We start from the raw sequence: 18750 nt of genomic DNA on the forward strand, positions 1-18750 counted from the left end.
CTGTAATCAAAAGGTCTCCCCCAACTGCCCACAACTTCTCTCCAAGTCCCACCTGTGCTCCTCTACTTGGAGATGCAGATTTAAGGACACACTGAGTTAAGGTGCAAGACTATCCCTACACTAGTGTCTTGTGGGAGAAGAACAAGTAGCAATAATAATGCTTTACCTTCACTGCTAGCAAATGCAAATATCCAGCAATGCCATTTATGAGCAAGAAGGACCCATCTGGGGAGACTTCAAAGCTCCTCACTATCTTCTCTTTCAAACCTAAAATAGGAAATGAAGCAATTAAATACAGTTTTATATAGTTTTCAATAAAACTATCATCTAATGACAAATGAGTTTCTTACTTTTTAAAATATATAAGTGGCTCAAATTAAACAAAACCCTGGCTCAGACCCTGAGTAAGTCTAAACGCAGGCATCACTGAGTTTGACCCAAACGTAAGGTCACTACAAAGCACTTAGCAAACTTCTCTTCTTTGTCCTGGTTAGCATTCACCATTTTAACTGCAGGCCAGAGACTCAGCTCTCCAAACAGTAAACATATCAACTAATTTTCCAAATACATGCAGTAATACCTCTAATTAACTAAAAGGATAAATTATACTTCTTTGTCACAAAGTTCATTACCAGAAGGGAAATACACTGCCACTAGAGACAGCCAAAAACATAAAAACATATATAAACTAGCTGCTGGCCACTTACTAAGCAGCTCATGATGGACAGGAATCTCATCTTTAACTTTGTGAGTCGAAAAAAAAAAACAAAAAACCCAAAACTTTTCACAATATGTCAGTTTACTTAAGGACTGACTAGCTTCTCTGGATGTGACACATGTAACCAAATCATATATGAGAGCTAGGTATATACAGTCAACTTACTTACAAAAGGACATGTCTCTTTTTCCATGACTGAAAGGTTCATATTGACCATACAGGGGGACTCCTCCTGATATCAAAATGCTTAGAGAGCCAAGTTACTCATTAAAAAGTTACCTAACAGGATGCATCAGAATGCATACAACTGGCTACCTTCAAGGAAGGAAAGTAGGAAGACAGGGAGACAGAGCAGAAGAGAGTTTTCACTATCCATTCATTTCTACATAGTAGATTCTTAACACCATGTGAATATATTGCCTAGTCAAAAATATATGTCTATATTTTTAAAATTTTAAGTTACTAAGTTAAAATATTAATTAGAGAAAAAGGACCCTTGTTTCACTACAGGAAAATACAAATTAAGGCTACTTTCCACTACTACAAACTGGACATCCCACTCTAGTCCTGTCTCTCAAAGACTACATCTTAGTTCCCTTGCTTGGACTCATGCTCCCCAATATTATTTCAGACATATATTATATTTCCGATCACTGGGGTTACTTCTGCTGATGACTAGTCTCCTTACTATGAAAGGCACTCCACTATGCCTATTAAGGGTAATTTGAATCCCAATTTCTGAATAAACCGTATGTACTGACTAAAGTATACTGAAGTAGTTCCAAACATAAAGAAAATATCATTACGTGATGAGGTAGGACAGGAGGCTTGTTCTAACACCATGTGAAGCTACAATTGGAAACACCTACAGACCTAATCCTAACAGCACAGTATCAGGCGGTGGAAATGTGAAAATAGAAAAAGGAGAAATACTGGGAAGGAAAGATCAATGCCATGTCTCCAAAGCAGTTGGTGACTGGACACACACTCCTGCACACCTAGCAGATCCATGGTAAAGATCACTAACTGTATCTTGGCCAATGCATGGTGTGCTTTCTCTCAAGAGGATGCAAGACAAGGAGATGCCAGAATCCATTACTTTTGATTAGTGAAATGACATCCAAAAATAATAACTACTAAATATTGTTTTCTATTTCAATATGAGAAGATGGTTTAAGACTTTTTAACCAAGTGAGGTCCATGGACCACAGTATCACCATCACCTGAGAGAATCAGAAATGCAGACTCAACCCACCTAAGACCTACAGAATCAGAATCTGCAGCTTAATGAGATCCCCAGGTGATTCATGTGCACATTTACTTCTGAGAAGCTCTGCCTTAGAGTAAACCAAGGATCTACTCAGAAAGGATCAAAGTGTCAGGAACACAGGAAAGAAAAGATTGGAAATGCTAAAGATAAACATCATAAATGTTTCTAAAGTTGGCCCCATCCACTTTCAACCATTAGTAGAAAAATGGTTGTACAGAGCTACTCTTGTCCTTTCCAGCCACATGCATGTGCAGTTTAATAGGGAGAGCACCAGTGAGCCGTGCCATACGCCAACACTACCTCCTGAGATTAGCCAGACAACCTCATTAGAAGGGCTTTGGTTCCCAAAGGATGCATGAAGGTGTCGGTGTATTTTGGGGTATAAAGGAGTAGGGAAATATAGGAAAAGAATGGGTATAGTAGAGGGCAGATAAATTTTCACCTCCTAAAAAAGCTTTATTTTTTAAGTAGTTCATTCTTTAAAATACAGAAGCACCTCCAAAAGCAGTGCTTTATTCCCTTTAAATATAAATCAAAACTTTATTATAACTAACACTAAAACTACAGAGTATCCAAGTTTCCTGAAGATCAGAGAGGTGAAACAGTTTGTCCAAAGAAATGGAATCCGGGTCTTCTAGCTCCATGGCTCATGCTTTTTCTGCTGCATCAACTGCTAACTTTACAGCCAAGTATTTGCAATTGCTTGTCTGGTGTAGGGGGAATATATATTTCCAAATTATGATCATTCCATAAGTGTTCAATAAAAAAGTTCACTGGTTTCATTCAAACGTGTTATCTCAAAAGCACAAAGACATTTTCCAAACACTATACCTAAAGAAACTCTTATTTTTAAGAATCCTATGGAGTGGACAAAAGTGTTGTAAACACTGTTACATAAACTCACCTTGGGGGGAATGACTGGTTGTGTGCGTTCAACAGAAATCTTACCTCTCACTTGATGCACAGGAATTAACTTTCCAGCTAGCATGTCATAGACATAAAGAACCTTGCTGTGGGTACTCGTGGCTAAAACTTCTTCCCCATTAGCACTAAAACAAGCCTTAAAGATTGGAAACCTTTCCAAATAGATGCTCTGGATTTTAGGATTTGTTTTCCCATCAACCTATAAAGAAGTACAAAATGGTTCTTTTGATTATTTCCATGGACCCTGTATCCTGGTAGTATATACTTTTCACTACAAGTGTTCATTTAAAAATACATACCCAAGGGGCTGAAGGCTGACTTAAGCAGCCACGGCCAGTGATTTAAATCAACCATGCCTATGTCAAGAGGCCTTCATAAAAAAGCTTAACAGAAGGGATTCAGAGAGCTTCTGGGTTGCTGAACACACGGAGGTGCTGGGGAGGTGGCGTGCCCCGAGAAGGCACGGAAGCTCCACGCTCCTTCCCCATACCTTGCCTTACTAATTTCTTGAGTTTGTCCACCCACAGATAAGGAGATAGAGTCAGTCCCATCCAAACTACATGAACTGGACCAAGTGTTATTCTCTAAAAGAAAACTGGGATACCCTATCCAAAAGCAGATACTGTGAAGCACCTGCAGGACTGAATGGTGACATTTGTGACCATGTGTTCACCATCTATACCCCCATCAGAGAGTGACATCCTAAAGTGAAGGGCCAGGTCTGTTGTTTATTGTTGCAACCCAAGAAACTATCAGGGTACATCAGTGTTAGATTAAACATGGAAGACCCAGTAAAGTCATGAGGTTATATTATTGCTTTGCTCTAATAACTCACCAGAAAATTAAAAGAACATGTTTTTGTAGAGATAATATATTCACTAACATGATTAATATATTCTTCACTTCTCAATCTATTATTTTAAACCACTATTTTACTGAACTTTTATATTCAGTGGAAGAAAAATTTTACTCCAAATCCCCTATTATTATGGCTCCTTGTACAATGAAGTCACACAGGTGCATTCAATAAAAATGTGAGTGGGCAAGGGATGGTGAGCGACCCAAACTGTGAACAGGCAAAGGGTGAGCAGCTGTGACTGAAAACAGTGACGACAGACTTTGGAGCAAGAAGCAAGGGCAGTATGCTGACTGGATGTTCTATTTTGTATTTCCAAGCAAATGAACTCTGTCACTTCTGTGAGACTGATCTACGCTTCGGGCTATGATGTTTTAGCTATGAATATCTTTTTTCAGTATTTTTGCATTTGGGGTTTCATATGTCTGGTTCTTAAATAAAAATAATGCATTAGAAATAAATAATAAAGATGCATACCTGAAATAGTGATACAGCATTATCTAATCCAGCAACCATCACAATCTGTGCACCGGGATGGAACTGCACAGATGAGATCCGAGCAACAGTAGGACGTTCAGCATTCGCATGCTGGCAGTTCTTCATCTATAGGAAATAAAAGCTGGGATTTTATCAATTGAAATGAATTAACATTATTTTCTTTAGAGTATGAAGAAAAGACATTATAGTTTATAATGCAGGAAAAAAATGCACTGGAATGGTAACCAAACACAACTCAACAAAACAAAACAAAAAAACCGCAGCTCTGGCACCAACTAGCAAGTCACTTTACCACACAAGAATCCATTTTTACCATCTTTCAAATAAGAAGATTAAATCATTAAAGTGCTTTCCATATCTAGAAGTCTGAATGTATTACTCATTCTTGGAGCACTAGTATGTAATCATTTCCCCAAAATACATCCATTTGTGTTAAGAGACTTTCGCTTCTGAGGAAATTTCACTTAAAACTTCTACTTTGGCACCTGGCATCTTTGCATTCATGGCACAAATGCAGGAGGCACTGCACAGTTGTCCCCACAGTTCTTCGATTGGCACAGGTTGCTTTATTCTCTTAGGGTACATGGTTCCAAGTTTAAAGTAATGGTAATCTCATTCATCACCTGGACTATTTTGTTATTTATTTTGTTTTTACAGGTTTCCCCTTGAATTTTTAAGATTCAGTAAAAACAAAAGTATGTGTTTTGTTTGTAGCCACCGAAGTTAAATTTTTATGGTAACTACACTTCTTTTTTTTTTTTTTTTTTTTTTGAGACTGAGTTTCACTCTTGTTGCCCAGGCTGGAGTGCAATGGCGTGATCTTGACTCACCACAACCTCTGCCTCCCGGGTTCAAGGGCTCTCCTGCCTCAGCCTCCAGAGTAGCTGGGATTACAGACATGTGCCACCACATCCAGCTAATTTTGTATTTTCAGTAGAGACGAGGTTTCTCCATGTTGGTCACGCTGGTCTCAAACTCCCAACCTCAGGTGATCTGCCCGCCTCGGCCTCCCAAAGTGCTGGGATTACAGGTGTGAGCCACTGCGCCCGGCCATGCGGTAACTACTTTTTTAATGGAGGTGAATTCACCCTGTGAAGGGCTAAATGAATTGTCCTCATAAGGTGGGAGAGACCAAATCACTGTATCTAATTTATCATAATAGTTTCCCCTGCCCCGTTTAAATACTCCTGCCATGGTGTAGTAAGAAAAGATATCTATGTTGCTGGGCGCGGTGGCTCACGCCTGTAATCCCAGCACGTTGGGAGCTGAGGCAGGCAGATCACGTGAGGTCAGGAGTTCGAGACCAGCCTGACTAACATGGAGAAACCCTGTCTCTACCAAAAAAACAACAAAAAAAATTAGCCAGGCATGGTGGTGCATGCCTGTAATCCCAGCTACTTGGGTGGCTGAGGCAGGAGAATCGCTTCAACTCGGGCAGCGGAGATTGTAGTGAGCCAAGATCACGCCCTTGCACTCCAGCCTGAGCAAAAGAGCAAAACTCTGTCTCAAAAAAAACAAAAACAAAAACAAAAGATATCTATGTCATAGAGAGATCTGTTAATATGACAGATATTTAACTAAAGTACTGTCTGTTAGTATGATAGATATTTAACTAAAGTACTGTGCTAAGTAGGCAGCTGGTTACCACAATGAACATGCTAGACACAGTGATGAGTTAGAAAGTGAATAGTGTAGACCACTTTAGAGAAAGTCTTGTCTAAGGTGCCATCTGAGCAGAAAGGTAAGAATGAGCTAGCCATTAGGACTGCCTGAAGACAAGACAGGCAGAACAAAAGAGAAAGAGCAAAGGTTCACAGGCAAGAAAGGACCTAGCAGCATGTCCAAGAAACAGAAAAAGGCTTGTGTGACTCAAGTGGGAAATCATGGGAAACAGGTCTGAGATGAGGCTAAGGATCCGGGCAAAAGCCAGATTGTAAAGGGCAGTGTAGAATACGATAAGGAATTCAGAAGTTTTCAAAAAGCAATGAAAAGTGACATGACCTGATGTTTTATTTTTAAAAGATCCCTCTGGCTGCCATACAAAGAATGATTTAAAAAGAGGTAAAGTGGAAGTAAAGAGTCCAGTCACAAAGCTACTGCAACATGCCAGATAAGAGATGACAGCAGTATGGACTAGGCTGATGCCAATGAAAATGAAGATAAACCAAATAGGATTCCTAGAATTACTGGAAAATTTATTTATTTATTTATTTATTTATTATTTTAGAGACAGGGTCTCGCTTTCACCCAGGCTAAAGTACAGTGGTTCCATCACAGCTCACTGTAGCTTCAAACTCCTGAGCTCAAGCAATAGGAACATAATACCTCTAGAACATTTTTGCAAAAGGAAAAAAAAACAACAATAACATAAGTATTTACCAGGGCAAAATGACAGCAAACATATTTAACCCCACAGATAAAAGGAATCCATACATCTGTTACTGGGAAGCAAATTAAACTGCAGAGGTAAGTAGTTGGATAGAGTCCCCCAAACTTCACTGACTCTCACCTTCAAGATTCCTCTTGGAAGAGAAGTTGATGTGGATATGAAATTCCCAGTCCTTTGCAACAAATCATCTTCATCCTCTTCACTTTCATCTAAGTCAAACAAACCCAGAAGGCTGATCTTTAGAATCAATGAGCTGCCCCTTTACCTACCCCAAACTTCTATGAATATATTTTCAACATCAACTCCCTTTCCAGCCTCCCTACCTCAATTGCTTTTTTTAAAGCTGCAACTGGCAAAAGCAAAACAAGAAAAAAAAAAAAAAAACACATTTAAAGGAGAAGAAAAAGACAACACAAAGCTAACATCCATAGTTAAAATCAAAGTTTAACTCTAGAATAAAAGACTAACACATACACAGATGGTTACTGAAACAAGATGAAGTGAAATAAAAGTTTAAAGCCAGCATTTCATTTAAAAAGAGCAACTCATAATTATGGCAAAATTGGCAACAGGTTGGCTACTGATCGAGTTTAACAACTCACATGAATAAAAACCAGAACTTTTAGCTGAATGATCAATGTCAGCAATCTATGTATCAAACTTCAAAAAGAGCTAATGGGCTGCTTTTCCCCTGGAGATGACTGATGATTCCAGTGGAGACAGCTAAGAAGCTGAGCAAACTTAAAACACTTGCGGAGCTAAGAAGGTAAAAACTAGCTCTAAGCTTCTTGACAGGGTCTGGTAAGCCACCAGGTTTTAGACTGGGGCCACGAAGGGCAACCACTAGGATTAAAGACGAAATCAAAGAATTATAAGAAAATCTTCCAAAAACTGAAATTCTGCTTCACAACTCCTCACTAAAATAAAACGTTCTGGGATTGCTAGTGTCCTCTGCCAAGCTACCTACCTAGAAGTAAACATATAAACCATCATCCTAGATCTAATTAATTTACATTATTTTTCATATGCAATGTCCACCACTCAATGAAATATAACCAGGCAAATACTGACAAGATAACTTGACTAAAAACCACAAGCAAAAACAGACAATCCCCACAGGGATCTAAACAATGGAATTATCAGACACAAACCTTAAAAATACTATGTTTAGGCCAGGCGCGGTGGCTCACATCTGTAATCCCAGCACTTTGGGAAGCCAAGGTGAGTGGATCACCTGAGGTCAGGAGTCAGAGATCAACCTGACCAACATGGAGAAACCCCGTCTCTACTAAAAATACAAAAATTAACTGGGCATGATGGCTTATGCCTGTAATCCCAGCTACTTAGGAGGCTGAAGCAGGAGAATCACTTGAACCCAGGAGGCAAAGGTTGCAGTGAGCTGAGATTGCACCACTGCGCTCCAGCCTGGGTGACAAAATAAGACTCTGTCTCAAAAAAAAACAAACAACGACGACAAAAAACTATGTTTAATGTATTTAAGAATGAAAGACAAGATTCAAAATTGAGCCAGAAATCTAGAATATTTGAAAAAGAAATTCTAGAGCTGAAAAATACGTAATTAAAATCAAGCCCCCAACAGGCCAGGCATGGTGGCTCATACTTGTAATTCCAGTACTTTGGGAGGCCGAGGTGAGTGGATCACTTGAGGTCAGGAGTTCGAGACCAGCCTGATCAAAATGGTGAAACCCCGTGTCTACTAAAAATACAAAAATTAGCCGGGCGTGGTAGTGCACACCTGTAATCCCAGCTACTTGGGTGGCTGAGACAGGAGAATCACTTGAACTCGGGAGGCAGAGGTTGCGGTGAGCCGAGGTAGCGCCACTGCACTCCAGCCTACGTGACAGAGCAAGACTGCCTCAAAAAATAATAATAAATAAAATTAAATTAAGCCTCCAATAGATGTTTTTAACAGTATATCAAAATTAGCTGTAGAGAAAATTTGTGGTCTAGAAAACGAATCAGAAAAATATACCCACACTGAAGTACAGAAAGAAAAAGAATAAAAAACACTGAATACCAACGTGGGCAACATAGTAAGATCCTGTCACTACAAAAAACAATTTTTTTTTCATTAGCTGGGCATGGTGGCACATGCCTGTAGTCCTAGCTACTCCAGAGGCTGAGGTGGGAGGATTGCTTGAACCCAGGAGGTCGAGACTACAGTGAGTCAAGATCACGTTACTGCACTCCAGACTGGGCGACAGAGTGAGACCCTGTCACAAAAAAAAAAAAAAAAAAACACAAAAAACAAAAAACCAAACCACACAGAATAGGTCAAAGACATTTAATATACATATTACTAATAATCCAGAAAGGAAGACTGGAACAGAAACAATACTTGAAGACAGGTGAGAATTCCCAAAACTTACAGAAGACATCAAGCCAGTTCAAAAGTACCATGAAGTCTAAGCAAAATACAAAGCAAGCTAAAATGATAGGGGGAGGGGATAAACAAAGAGCAACACAATAAAACAATTCATAATATTAATGAATTGCTGTTGATTTCTGGAGGTGTGGTTATGTTCAAAAGGGAGAATTTTCTTATAAAGAAACTCAGTAAATATTTACAGATAAAAATAACACACTGGAGATAATCATGAGGCTGAGTGCTAGTCACCATTCTGTCAACAATAAGTATACCTTCAACAAGTCACTCTCTTTGAACCTCTCTCATGTACAAAATAAATGTATTAGACAAGCATATCCCATACCGTAGCAGACTGACTGACTGCTGACTTAATCCACCTCCTTTTTCTCCTGTGCACAAAGCCAAACTACACTTCCTAGGATCCTCTCAGCTAGTGTGGCCTTATGACTGAGTTCCAGCCAGCAAAATGTAGGCAAAAGTATCCTGTACCATTTCCAGGAAAGGCCAATAAAAATCCCCTCTTTCGCCTCCTATAAGCCAAGTGGATGTCAACATCTTAGGCAACTTTGGAAAAACCAACCTGAAGATGACAGAACCTCTATAAACTTGGGTCCCTAAAGTAAACCATCACCTTCCTACCACCCCAATTTTATGTGCTGAAAAAACCAACTTCAATTGGATTATGCCACTGGGATCTGTGGGATTTTGTTTCAACAGCTAGCATAACCGTATCTAAAATTACAGGAATCTAAAATGTTGTGGGGTTCTATAAACACAGCATTCTGAAATGGATAATAAAATTATGTTTCATCCAGGAGGGCAAACTGGTGATCTAGGGTCTAGAAGTACGCCACCAAAAAAATGGTCAAAATAATGAGGGATGTTTAACATATTAAAAAACAAACATGGAAAGAGGCTTCCCAAATAAGAGAAAAAGAAGATAATCTGTATGTTTCAAACCGTAGGAGTAGAGAGTTGTTGGGACATACATTTCAAAACAGGAAAAACTGTCTAACAGTTCTTAAAGAAAAGGGAAGAAGGGGAAGAAACAGTTTAGTAAAAAGTACATTATTTAGGCCAGGCACAGTGGCTCATGCCTGTAATCCCAACACTTTGGAAGGCCAAGAGTTCAAGACCAGCCTGGCCAACACGGTGAAACCCCAATTCTACTAAAAATACAAAAATTAGCCAGGTGTAATAGCGCATACCTGTATCCCCAGCTACTCAGGTGGCTGAGACAAAACAATCACTGGAACCCAGGAGGCAGAGGTTGTAGTGAGCTGAGATTGCCCCACTGCACTCCAGCCCTGGGTGACAGAGTGAGATTCTGACACACACACACACACACACCCACCCACGCACACACCCACCCACACACACCCACACCCCCACACACACACACCCACACCCACACACACTCACACCCACACACCATTATTTGATATATTTAAGCAGAGGATAATGTAGAAAAGATTACTGCAGTGGATAAAGTCAGGTCACATCACTAAGATTCCTTCAACCTCTAAAAGCAAATGGCTAGAAACAAAGACGGTCAATTTCTACTTAATAACAGATTGTCTTTTCTAATAGAATTACATAAAACACTGGCTCTTTGTATGGACTCCCTGCATTTACGTACCATGAGGACTAACAGGGTAGGGAGAAAAGGGGACAGAGGTGGTGGTCATAATCAAACTGAAGCTCTACGGACATCAAGGATGCTAAGGAAGGAGCTCCTACATGATGTGAGAGGATATACTCCGGACTCTCAGGATTTCAAAGGTTAATTCCAAGTCTAAAATGTGTAACTCCAAGCACACAAACCAGATTTTAGCTAAGCCATCCATATTTATAATAGCTAAACTCAAAAGATCGAAAAAGCAGAAAATAGCCATGGTACAAGTTAAATTTAAAACCTACAGTCAAAAAACAGATTTTTTTTTTTTTTTTTGAGACAGAGTCTCACTCTATCACCCAGGCTGGAGTACAGTGGCACTTATCACAGGTTACTGCACCTTAGTCTTCCCTGGCTCAAGCAATCCTCCCACCTCAGCCTCCCGAGTAGCCGGGACTACAGGAACACACCACCAGGCCTGGCTAATTTTTGTATTTTTTGTAGAGATGGGGTTTCGCCATGTCACCCGGTCTGGTCTTAAACTCCTGGACTCAAGCGATCCATCCGCCTCGGGCTCCCAAAGCACTGGGATTACAGGCGTAAGCTACCGAGCCAGGCAAGAAATGCCAGGTTTTAATAAGCCTCATAATAAAGCTCAAATAATAACAAACAGGAACAGGGACTTACATACTAATTTACAGAAATATCAACGCTCACCATCTGAAGATGTTTTCCGCTTAGTAGTCTCTGCCCAGGCAGGTACTCCTCCCATGGCATGTTGGAATCTAAGCAAAAATATTTGAAAAATAAATTTATGGCAACCACTACATGTCCATAAAGCTTGATACATTTAAAGCATACAGACTGAATCACTCTTGGGAATATGTATGGACTCTCTTCCAAAGAAGTAACTATCTTTAAGAACAGAAGTTATTATCTTTACTCACACAGAACAGTCCCAACCTGCCTATACTGGAAACCTCCATGAACCTCTGCCCACTTCAACTAGTCCTGGATACGTATTTTTTGTTAATTATTTCCATCTAGTTACATGGTTGTCTTATTTGCTCCTATCAACACATCCCGGATATCAGGACTATGTAAAGAAGTCTCTTTGTGGTTTATGCCACAGTACATAGACTACACACTAGAACATGTCTAAAAGAAACTGACCAGATTGTTAGAAATATACAAAACTTCATTATATATCATCTGAATAAAACAGAATCACTTCACTCTGGAAAAAGTAAGCTTTAACAGAAGCACGATAGCTGTGTTCTTAAGAACTGGTACCTGGAAGAGGGCAAAGAGTTGTTTTAATTTTCTGATGCAGAAGTACAGACTAGCTCACCAAACTAAGCCCACTAACCATAAACAACTAGAAACCTGGACAAAATATATGAAACAACTTTTTTCGGAAACTGGATGACAGCATAGGACTGTGATCCCTCAGAGAAGGGAAATAAGCAAGATGAACCCCATCACCACCACGAATTTTCCCCTAAAAGCATTTATAAGACCCTGACACAAAGCTGAGAAAAAGATGACTTGAAAGAGACTGATACAACTGGACTTTGAGGGGCGGTGTCTGGTACACATCATCTTAAGATACTCCTCACCAAAATACATAATTGAATTCTAACCAAGACTTTAAGCCCAACTTAACAGGAAATACAGATGACAGAACAAGTTAAACAACACAAAGAAAAAATAATCAGATTGAGGGAAGAGGAAATGCGAAGTGACTAATTAATGGAGAGTTTTCTTTTGAGGTGATAAAAATGTTTAAGAACCAAAAAAAAAAACCAAAAAAAAAGTTTTAGAACTGGATTGAAGAGGTGGTGGCACAACATTCTAAATATACTAAATGCCACCAAATTTACACTTTAAAATGGCTAACACTGTTATGTGAACTTCACCTCAATAAAAAAAAGAAGTCTTAAAATTTCAGAATGTAGGATATTCTACAAGACAACAGGTCTGAACACTTAAAAGATAGGTAATGGCTGAACACAGTGGCTCACATCTGTATTCCCAGCACTTTGGGAGGCCAAGAAGGGCAGATCGCTTGAGCCCAGTTCAAGACCAGCCTGGGCGACATGGCGAAAAACCTCATCTCTACAAAAAAATACAAAAATTAGCTGGGCTTGGTGGCACACACCTGTAGTGCCAGCTACTCGGGAGGCTGAGGTGGGAGGATTTCTTGAGCCCAGGAGCTCAAGACCAGCCTGAGCAACATAGTGAAACCCCGTTCCTACAAAAATATTTTAAAAATTAAGGTGGTACATGCCTGTAGTCCCAGCTATGGGGAGCCCAGGAGATAGAGGTTGCAATGAGCCATGACAGCACCACTCCATTTCAGCCTGGGTGACAGAGTGAGATCCTATCTCAAAAAAATAAATAAATAAATTTAAAGAACATAAAATCCAAATAAAATGTATGCACCTTACAACAATTGGAGAAACTAACATGGACTAGCCAAAAACTGTTAATTTTCTTAGGTATGACAATGGTATTGTGAATATGAAGGAAAATATCCTTAATCTTAAGAGATGCACATTGACAAATTTATGAGTTAAGTGTCGCATTATCTGTACCATACTCTTAAATACACTGGGAAAGCACACACATCCCCCAAATACATAAAGCAAATACGACAAAATGTTAAAAACCATTGAACCCAGGTGGCAGCCATTTAAATTTTCGAAAATGTTCATATTATAAAATTATGGTTTACCATATGCAAATGAACAAGTAAGCAATATTATCACTGATTATATTTGAGTGGTAAGATAATTTTTTTCCAAATTTTCTTTGTGTTTTGTGTTTTGTCCCCTCTCCCCTAAAACTACAGAAATTTAGTCACTGCCCACAATAGCAAGCCTCTTACTGTTTCAAAATGGAAAACTACACAAGAAGTGGTTACGGTTAATGACTGGGCATTGGTTATATACACCTCTTGGTAAATCATATGAAAAAAGACACTTACTCTTCTTTAAGTCTCTTTTTAAGGTTGTCTTTCGAAAGTTTACTTTCACTAGCATTTTTCATCATATCTTTCCGAAACCGATTGTTCATCATGTCAACCCTACAAAAACAGAACAGCATATTTTAAATAACTTTTAAAGAGTTAATATAAATAGCTGCTGCTTTTAGCACTTGGAGAAAAATGTTTAATGGAACAATATAGGTCAAGATTTTTAAGATGTGAACATTTCAAATGCATCTTTTCTGTTCTTCCTAAAACAAAAAAGTAGTCGCCAGTATTTCAGATCATCTGGTTTACACTTTGGAAAGCTACTATTTGAGAAAATTCATCATGACTTATCTACACAGTTTATGAAATTCTCCAAAATAAATCCCAGGTAAATCAAAGAGTTAAATACATAAAGAGCAAACCTTAGGCCCGGTGTGGTGGCTCACGCCTGTAATCCCAGCACTTTGGGAGGCTGAGGCAGGTGGATCACGAGGTCAAGAGATCGAGACCATCTTGGCCAACGTGGTGAAACGCTATCTCTACGAAAAATACAGAAATTAGCTGGGCGTGGTGGCACACACCTAGTAATCCCAGCTACTCAGGAGGCTGAGGCAAAAGAACCACTTGAACCCGGGAGGCAGAGGTTGAAATGAGCCCAGATCGTGCCACTGCACTCCAGCCTGGGCAAAAGAGTGAGACTGTCTCAAAAAAAAAAAAAAAAAAAAAAAGCCGGGCACAGTGGCTCATGCCTGCAATCCCAGCACTTTGGGAGGCAGACACGGGCAGATCACTGAAGGTCGGGAGCTCGAGACCAGCCTGGCCAACATGGTGGAACCCCGCCTCTACTAAAAACACAAAATTAGTCCAGCGTGGTGGCAGGAGCCTGTAATCCCATCTACTCAGGAGGCTGAGGCAGGTAAATCGCCTGAACCTGGGAAGCAGAGGCTGCAGTGAGCCAAGATGGCACCACTACACTCTAGCCCAGGCAAGAAGAGCGAAACTCCACCTCAAAAAAAAAAAAAAAAAAGAGCAAACCTTAAAATACTATGAAGTAAAAATATAGGTAAACATTTGTCTCTCTCTGTTAAAGAACTACTTACTATTAAAAACAGCAGTAAAAATAATGAAGGAAAAGATTCACAGATTTGACTATATAAAAATTTAAAACTTCAATGCACAGAAAGCTGGGGGAAAACCTACAATAAATCTAACATATAAAGGTTTGAAATTCTCAATATGTCAGGAACTAATATACCAAGATTATTTAAAAAGTCTTCAATAGACAAGGACATAATAAAGAATACTTATAAGAAACGAGGCCAGGTGTGGTTGCTCATGTCTGTAACCCCAGCATTTTAGGAGGCTGAGGCAAGCAGGTCACTTGAGGCCAACAGTTCAAGACCAGCCTGGCCAACATGGTAAAACCCCGTCTCTACTAAAAATACAAAAATTAGCTGGGCATGGTGACATGTGCCTGTAGTCCCAGCTACTCGGGAGGCTGAAGCAGGAGAATCGCTTGAACCTGGGAGGCGGAGGTTGCAGTGAGCCAAGATCGCGCCACTGAACTCCAGTCTGGATGAAAGGGATGAGAGTCTCAAAAAAAAAAAAAAAAAAAGACAATGACTAAACACAAAAACGTTTTCTCAAAACAAACTAGGTAGAGATATTACCCACCACCAAACTGACAGAGTCTGAAAAAAAAACAAATAAAAAAAAAAATTGTGTCTAAGAATGGACTGAAACTGACACCTTTCAATGGGAAGGCAAACCGGTAGAGCCTCATAGCATGCAGTCTGGCAGTACTTATCAAGAGCCTTAAAAATAACTGTGCTCTCTGATCAAGTAATTCTACCTCAAAGAATCTTTCTTAAGGCGATAAATTAGAAAATAAAGAAAGGTTTATTCATAAAGAGGTGATAAACATTAATGCTGAGATAATCCGCATTAAAGGGAAAAACAAGGCTGGGCACAGCAGTTCACGCCTGTAATCTCAGCACTTTGGGAGGCAGAGACGGGTGTCTACTTGAGGTCAGGAGTTCAAGACCAGCCTGGCCAACATAGCCAAACTCCGTCTAACTCCGTCTCTACTAAAAATACAAAAATTAGCCAGGTGTGGTGGTACACGCCTGTAGTCACAGCTACTCGGGAGGCTGAGGCAGAATAGCTTGAACCCGGGAGGCAGAGGTTGCAGTGAGCCAAGATCGCACCACTGCACTCCAGCCTAGGTGAAACAGCAAGACTCTGTTTCAAAAAAAATAATTAAAAAAAAAAAGGGAAAAAGAAAATCCACCCAACAATAGCCACGTAAATTATGGTTAATTCACATAATTGACTACAACATAGCCATTTTAAAATGTCTATTTTTTTTAAGTAGGGAGAAATGTTTACAAAGTAACTTTATGTAGAAAAAGTCAAAATGTTAAATCAAGCATACAGTACTCTCTCATCTATGACAGTTCCTATGGTATGAGTTACCTTCTTTTTAGCCTTTACTCAGTTTCAGGCACTGTGCTAAAAGTTCTACATGCACTATTTCGTTTAATCCCAACAAAATTCTGGTGTAGTTACTATCATTGTGCCCATTTCACAAAGGAAAAAATGTAAGTTCCAAACTGCCCATGGTCAATTAGAAACTGGCCAAATGAGGAGGCAAATCGACATCTGACTTCAAACACTGTATTCTCTTAGCTACTGTATACAGAAAAGAGGAGACTGAGACAGAAGTGTGACAACATGCTAACAGCAGTTCTCCCTCGGTGGTGGGATTAGGAACCATGAAAGATCTCTTCTATACTTTCAAATATTTTTCAAATCTTCACATAATCACAAATTGGTAAAAAGAATGATTTTAAAATCTGCAAAATAACTTTTTTAAGCGTCCAGAGGGATTCACAAGAAAAGTTAGGCAACTTACATTTCCTCATCTTCATCTTCTTCATCCACCCAAACTGGCTTCTTTTGAGGTGGAAAACTGCCTTTTGCTTCATTCTCCACTTCTGAGCCACCCGAGTCTTCATGTCCTTGAACCTACAGCAGACAAAACACCCTCAAGCACTGAGATTTTCCTATCCCATGACTGCAGACACATAGGCCTTATAGCCCAATGGCTCATAGAATGTTTCTTCTACCACTCTCTGATGAAATAATGGGATGGAATGCTACCATTGCAAATGCTGGAGTCAGAGGCAGAAAATGGAGAAATCAGAGAATGGCACCACCGACTGGACAGGTGAGGCAAAACGTAACAGTCAAGGAGAAAAAGTCAACACTTAACACACAGAAAGGAAAACACCAAGTAAGACAAGAACAAAAGATGAGTCTGCAGATGAAAAAAAGGGGAGAAATGTCAGAACTACAGAAATTACAGGACCGGAGGCAAACTAGCGTCAAAGATATCTCCATTTTCCTAATCTGTTTTTGACCCCCTACCTCCTTAAGAAACTTTATACCAGCAGAGAGCACAGTGCCTCATGCCTGTCATCCCAACACTTTGGGAGGTCAAGGTGGGAGGACTGCTTGGGCCCAGGAGTTCGAGTCCAGCCTGGGCAACACAGGGAGACCTCGTCTCTACAGAAAATTTTTAAATTTAGCTGGGTGTGTGGTGTGCACCTGTGGCCCCAGCTAGCTACTTGGGAGGTGGAGGCAGGAGGATCACTTGAGCCTAGGAGGATGAAGCTGACTTCTGAACTTAAAGTGCTCGGAGAATCGTGCAGGTGTAATTTATCTGTGACCAAAAAGAAGAGCAACCAGTTACTATTAGCAAAAGGGAGCTGGAAGACTAATAGGTGCCGCTACACTCCAGTCTGGGTGACAGAGTTAGACCGTATCTCTAAATAAGTAAAAAATAAATATACCATCAAATCTAAATTCTGAAGTTATAAATTTATACCATGAAGTTTATACTATCAAATCTAAACCTAGGCCGGGCGCGGTGGCTCACACTTGTAGTCCCAGCACTTTGGGAGGCCGCGGCGGGCGGATAACGAGGTCAGGAGTTTGAGACCAGCCTGGCCAAGATGGTGAAACCCCGTTTCTACTAAAGATACAAAAAAAAACTAGCCAGGCGTGGTGGCACACGCCTGTAATGCCAGCTACTCCAGAGGCTGAGGCAAGAGAATCGCTTGAACCCGGGAGGCGGAGGTTGCAGTGAGCCGAGATGGCGCCACTGCACTCCAGCCTGGGCGACAGGGCGAGTCTAAAAAAAAAAAAAATCTAAACCTAGACCACAGAATACCCCTTGAAGTGAGTTTGAGCTTCCCAAAACCAATGATAGAAATGTCCAAGTGGTTTCTACTTGCTCTACTACCAGTCTAATAGCCTTCAAACCCAACAGCTCCCACCTCCGTACACTGTTCCTTTTCCAGACGACAAAACTGTCACACAGTTCAGCATGTTTCCAGTAATAGTTCTGTACTTCCCAAACAGATTGCTGCCACTTCTCCCACAAGCACCCGAAGGCGGCTCTGGTAAGCAGCTGACATTAGCTAGGTCAGCATTTGTGTAATAAACATGGCCCGGGTAATTCTCGGTGAGCTTTCCTCTGCCCCCTTTATCTAAAATTTCACAGGCCTCTACACACGCTCATCTCCCTTTCCCGAATGTCCTTTTTTCTCTTCAGCACTTGTCACCAACAAACCTGAAGTTTACTCGTTTATCTCATCTATCCTGTCTCTGCCACTAGCACACAAGCGCCAAGAGGCAGGGATTTTTGTCACTTTTGTCCATTGCTGTGTCTCCTCCAGTGCCTAGAACAATGTCTGGGACTCTCTCAAGAAAAGCCTGGTATAGAATTTAAAGGGATAGCAAAATGTGTGCAAAAAGTATGATCAATCACGCAGGTATCTGATAACAGGTTCACCAATATTTGCTAAATGAACGAAATACACGATCATTCTCAAAACATGGTGGGTCTCATAGTCACATGGGGAGATAGTTACAACGCAGATGCCCAGGCCCGTGCCCACGAATTGATTCCATCAACGAAATCGAATTCCTGAATCACAAGGAATTGAGGCAGGTGATCAAAGACCACCCTCAGTTTGGGAAGAAAATAGCGGAGTCGAGCAGCAGCGAAAGATGCTCACGACCACAGTTCGCAAAGCAGATAACCCAAG

At 40.3% G+C, this 18750-nt stretch overlaps 1 protein-coding gene across 2 annotated transcripts in view; it reads right to left on the reverse strand.

The window, feature by feature from the left end:
- UTP18 (UTP18 small subunit processome component) overlaps nt 1-18750 on the reverse strand; it is a 37251-nt gene that overhangs the window by 17826 nt on the left and 675 nt on the right. For both annotated transcript variants that reach the window (XM_054460055.2, XM_054460056.1), the window contains exons 2-8: nt 16551-16663; nt 13649-13747; nt 11377-11444; nt 6776-6864; nt 4246-4371; nt 2937-3111; nt 167-267 (exon numbers count right to left, since the gene is read on the reverse strand). In XM_054460055.2, the coding sequence (XP_054316030.1) occupies nt 167-267; nt 2937-3111; nt 4246-4371; nt 6776-6864; nt 11377-11444; nt 13649-13747; nt 16551-16663 (771 nt within the window). The remainder of the gene's footprint in view (nt 1-166; nt 268-2936; nt 3112-4245; nt 4372-6775; nt 6865-11376; nt 11445-13648; nt 13748-16550; nt 16664-18750) is intronic.

The sequence above is a fragment of the Pongo pygmaeus genome, chromosome 19 (genome assembly GCF_028885625.2).
Source record: "Pongo pygmaeus isolate AG05252 chromosome 19, NHGRI_mPonPyg2-v2.0_pri, whole genome shotgun sequence".
Lineage (NCBI taxonomy): Eukaryota > Metazoa > Chordata > Mammalia > Primates > Hominidae > Pongo > Pongo pygmaeus.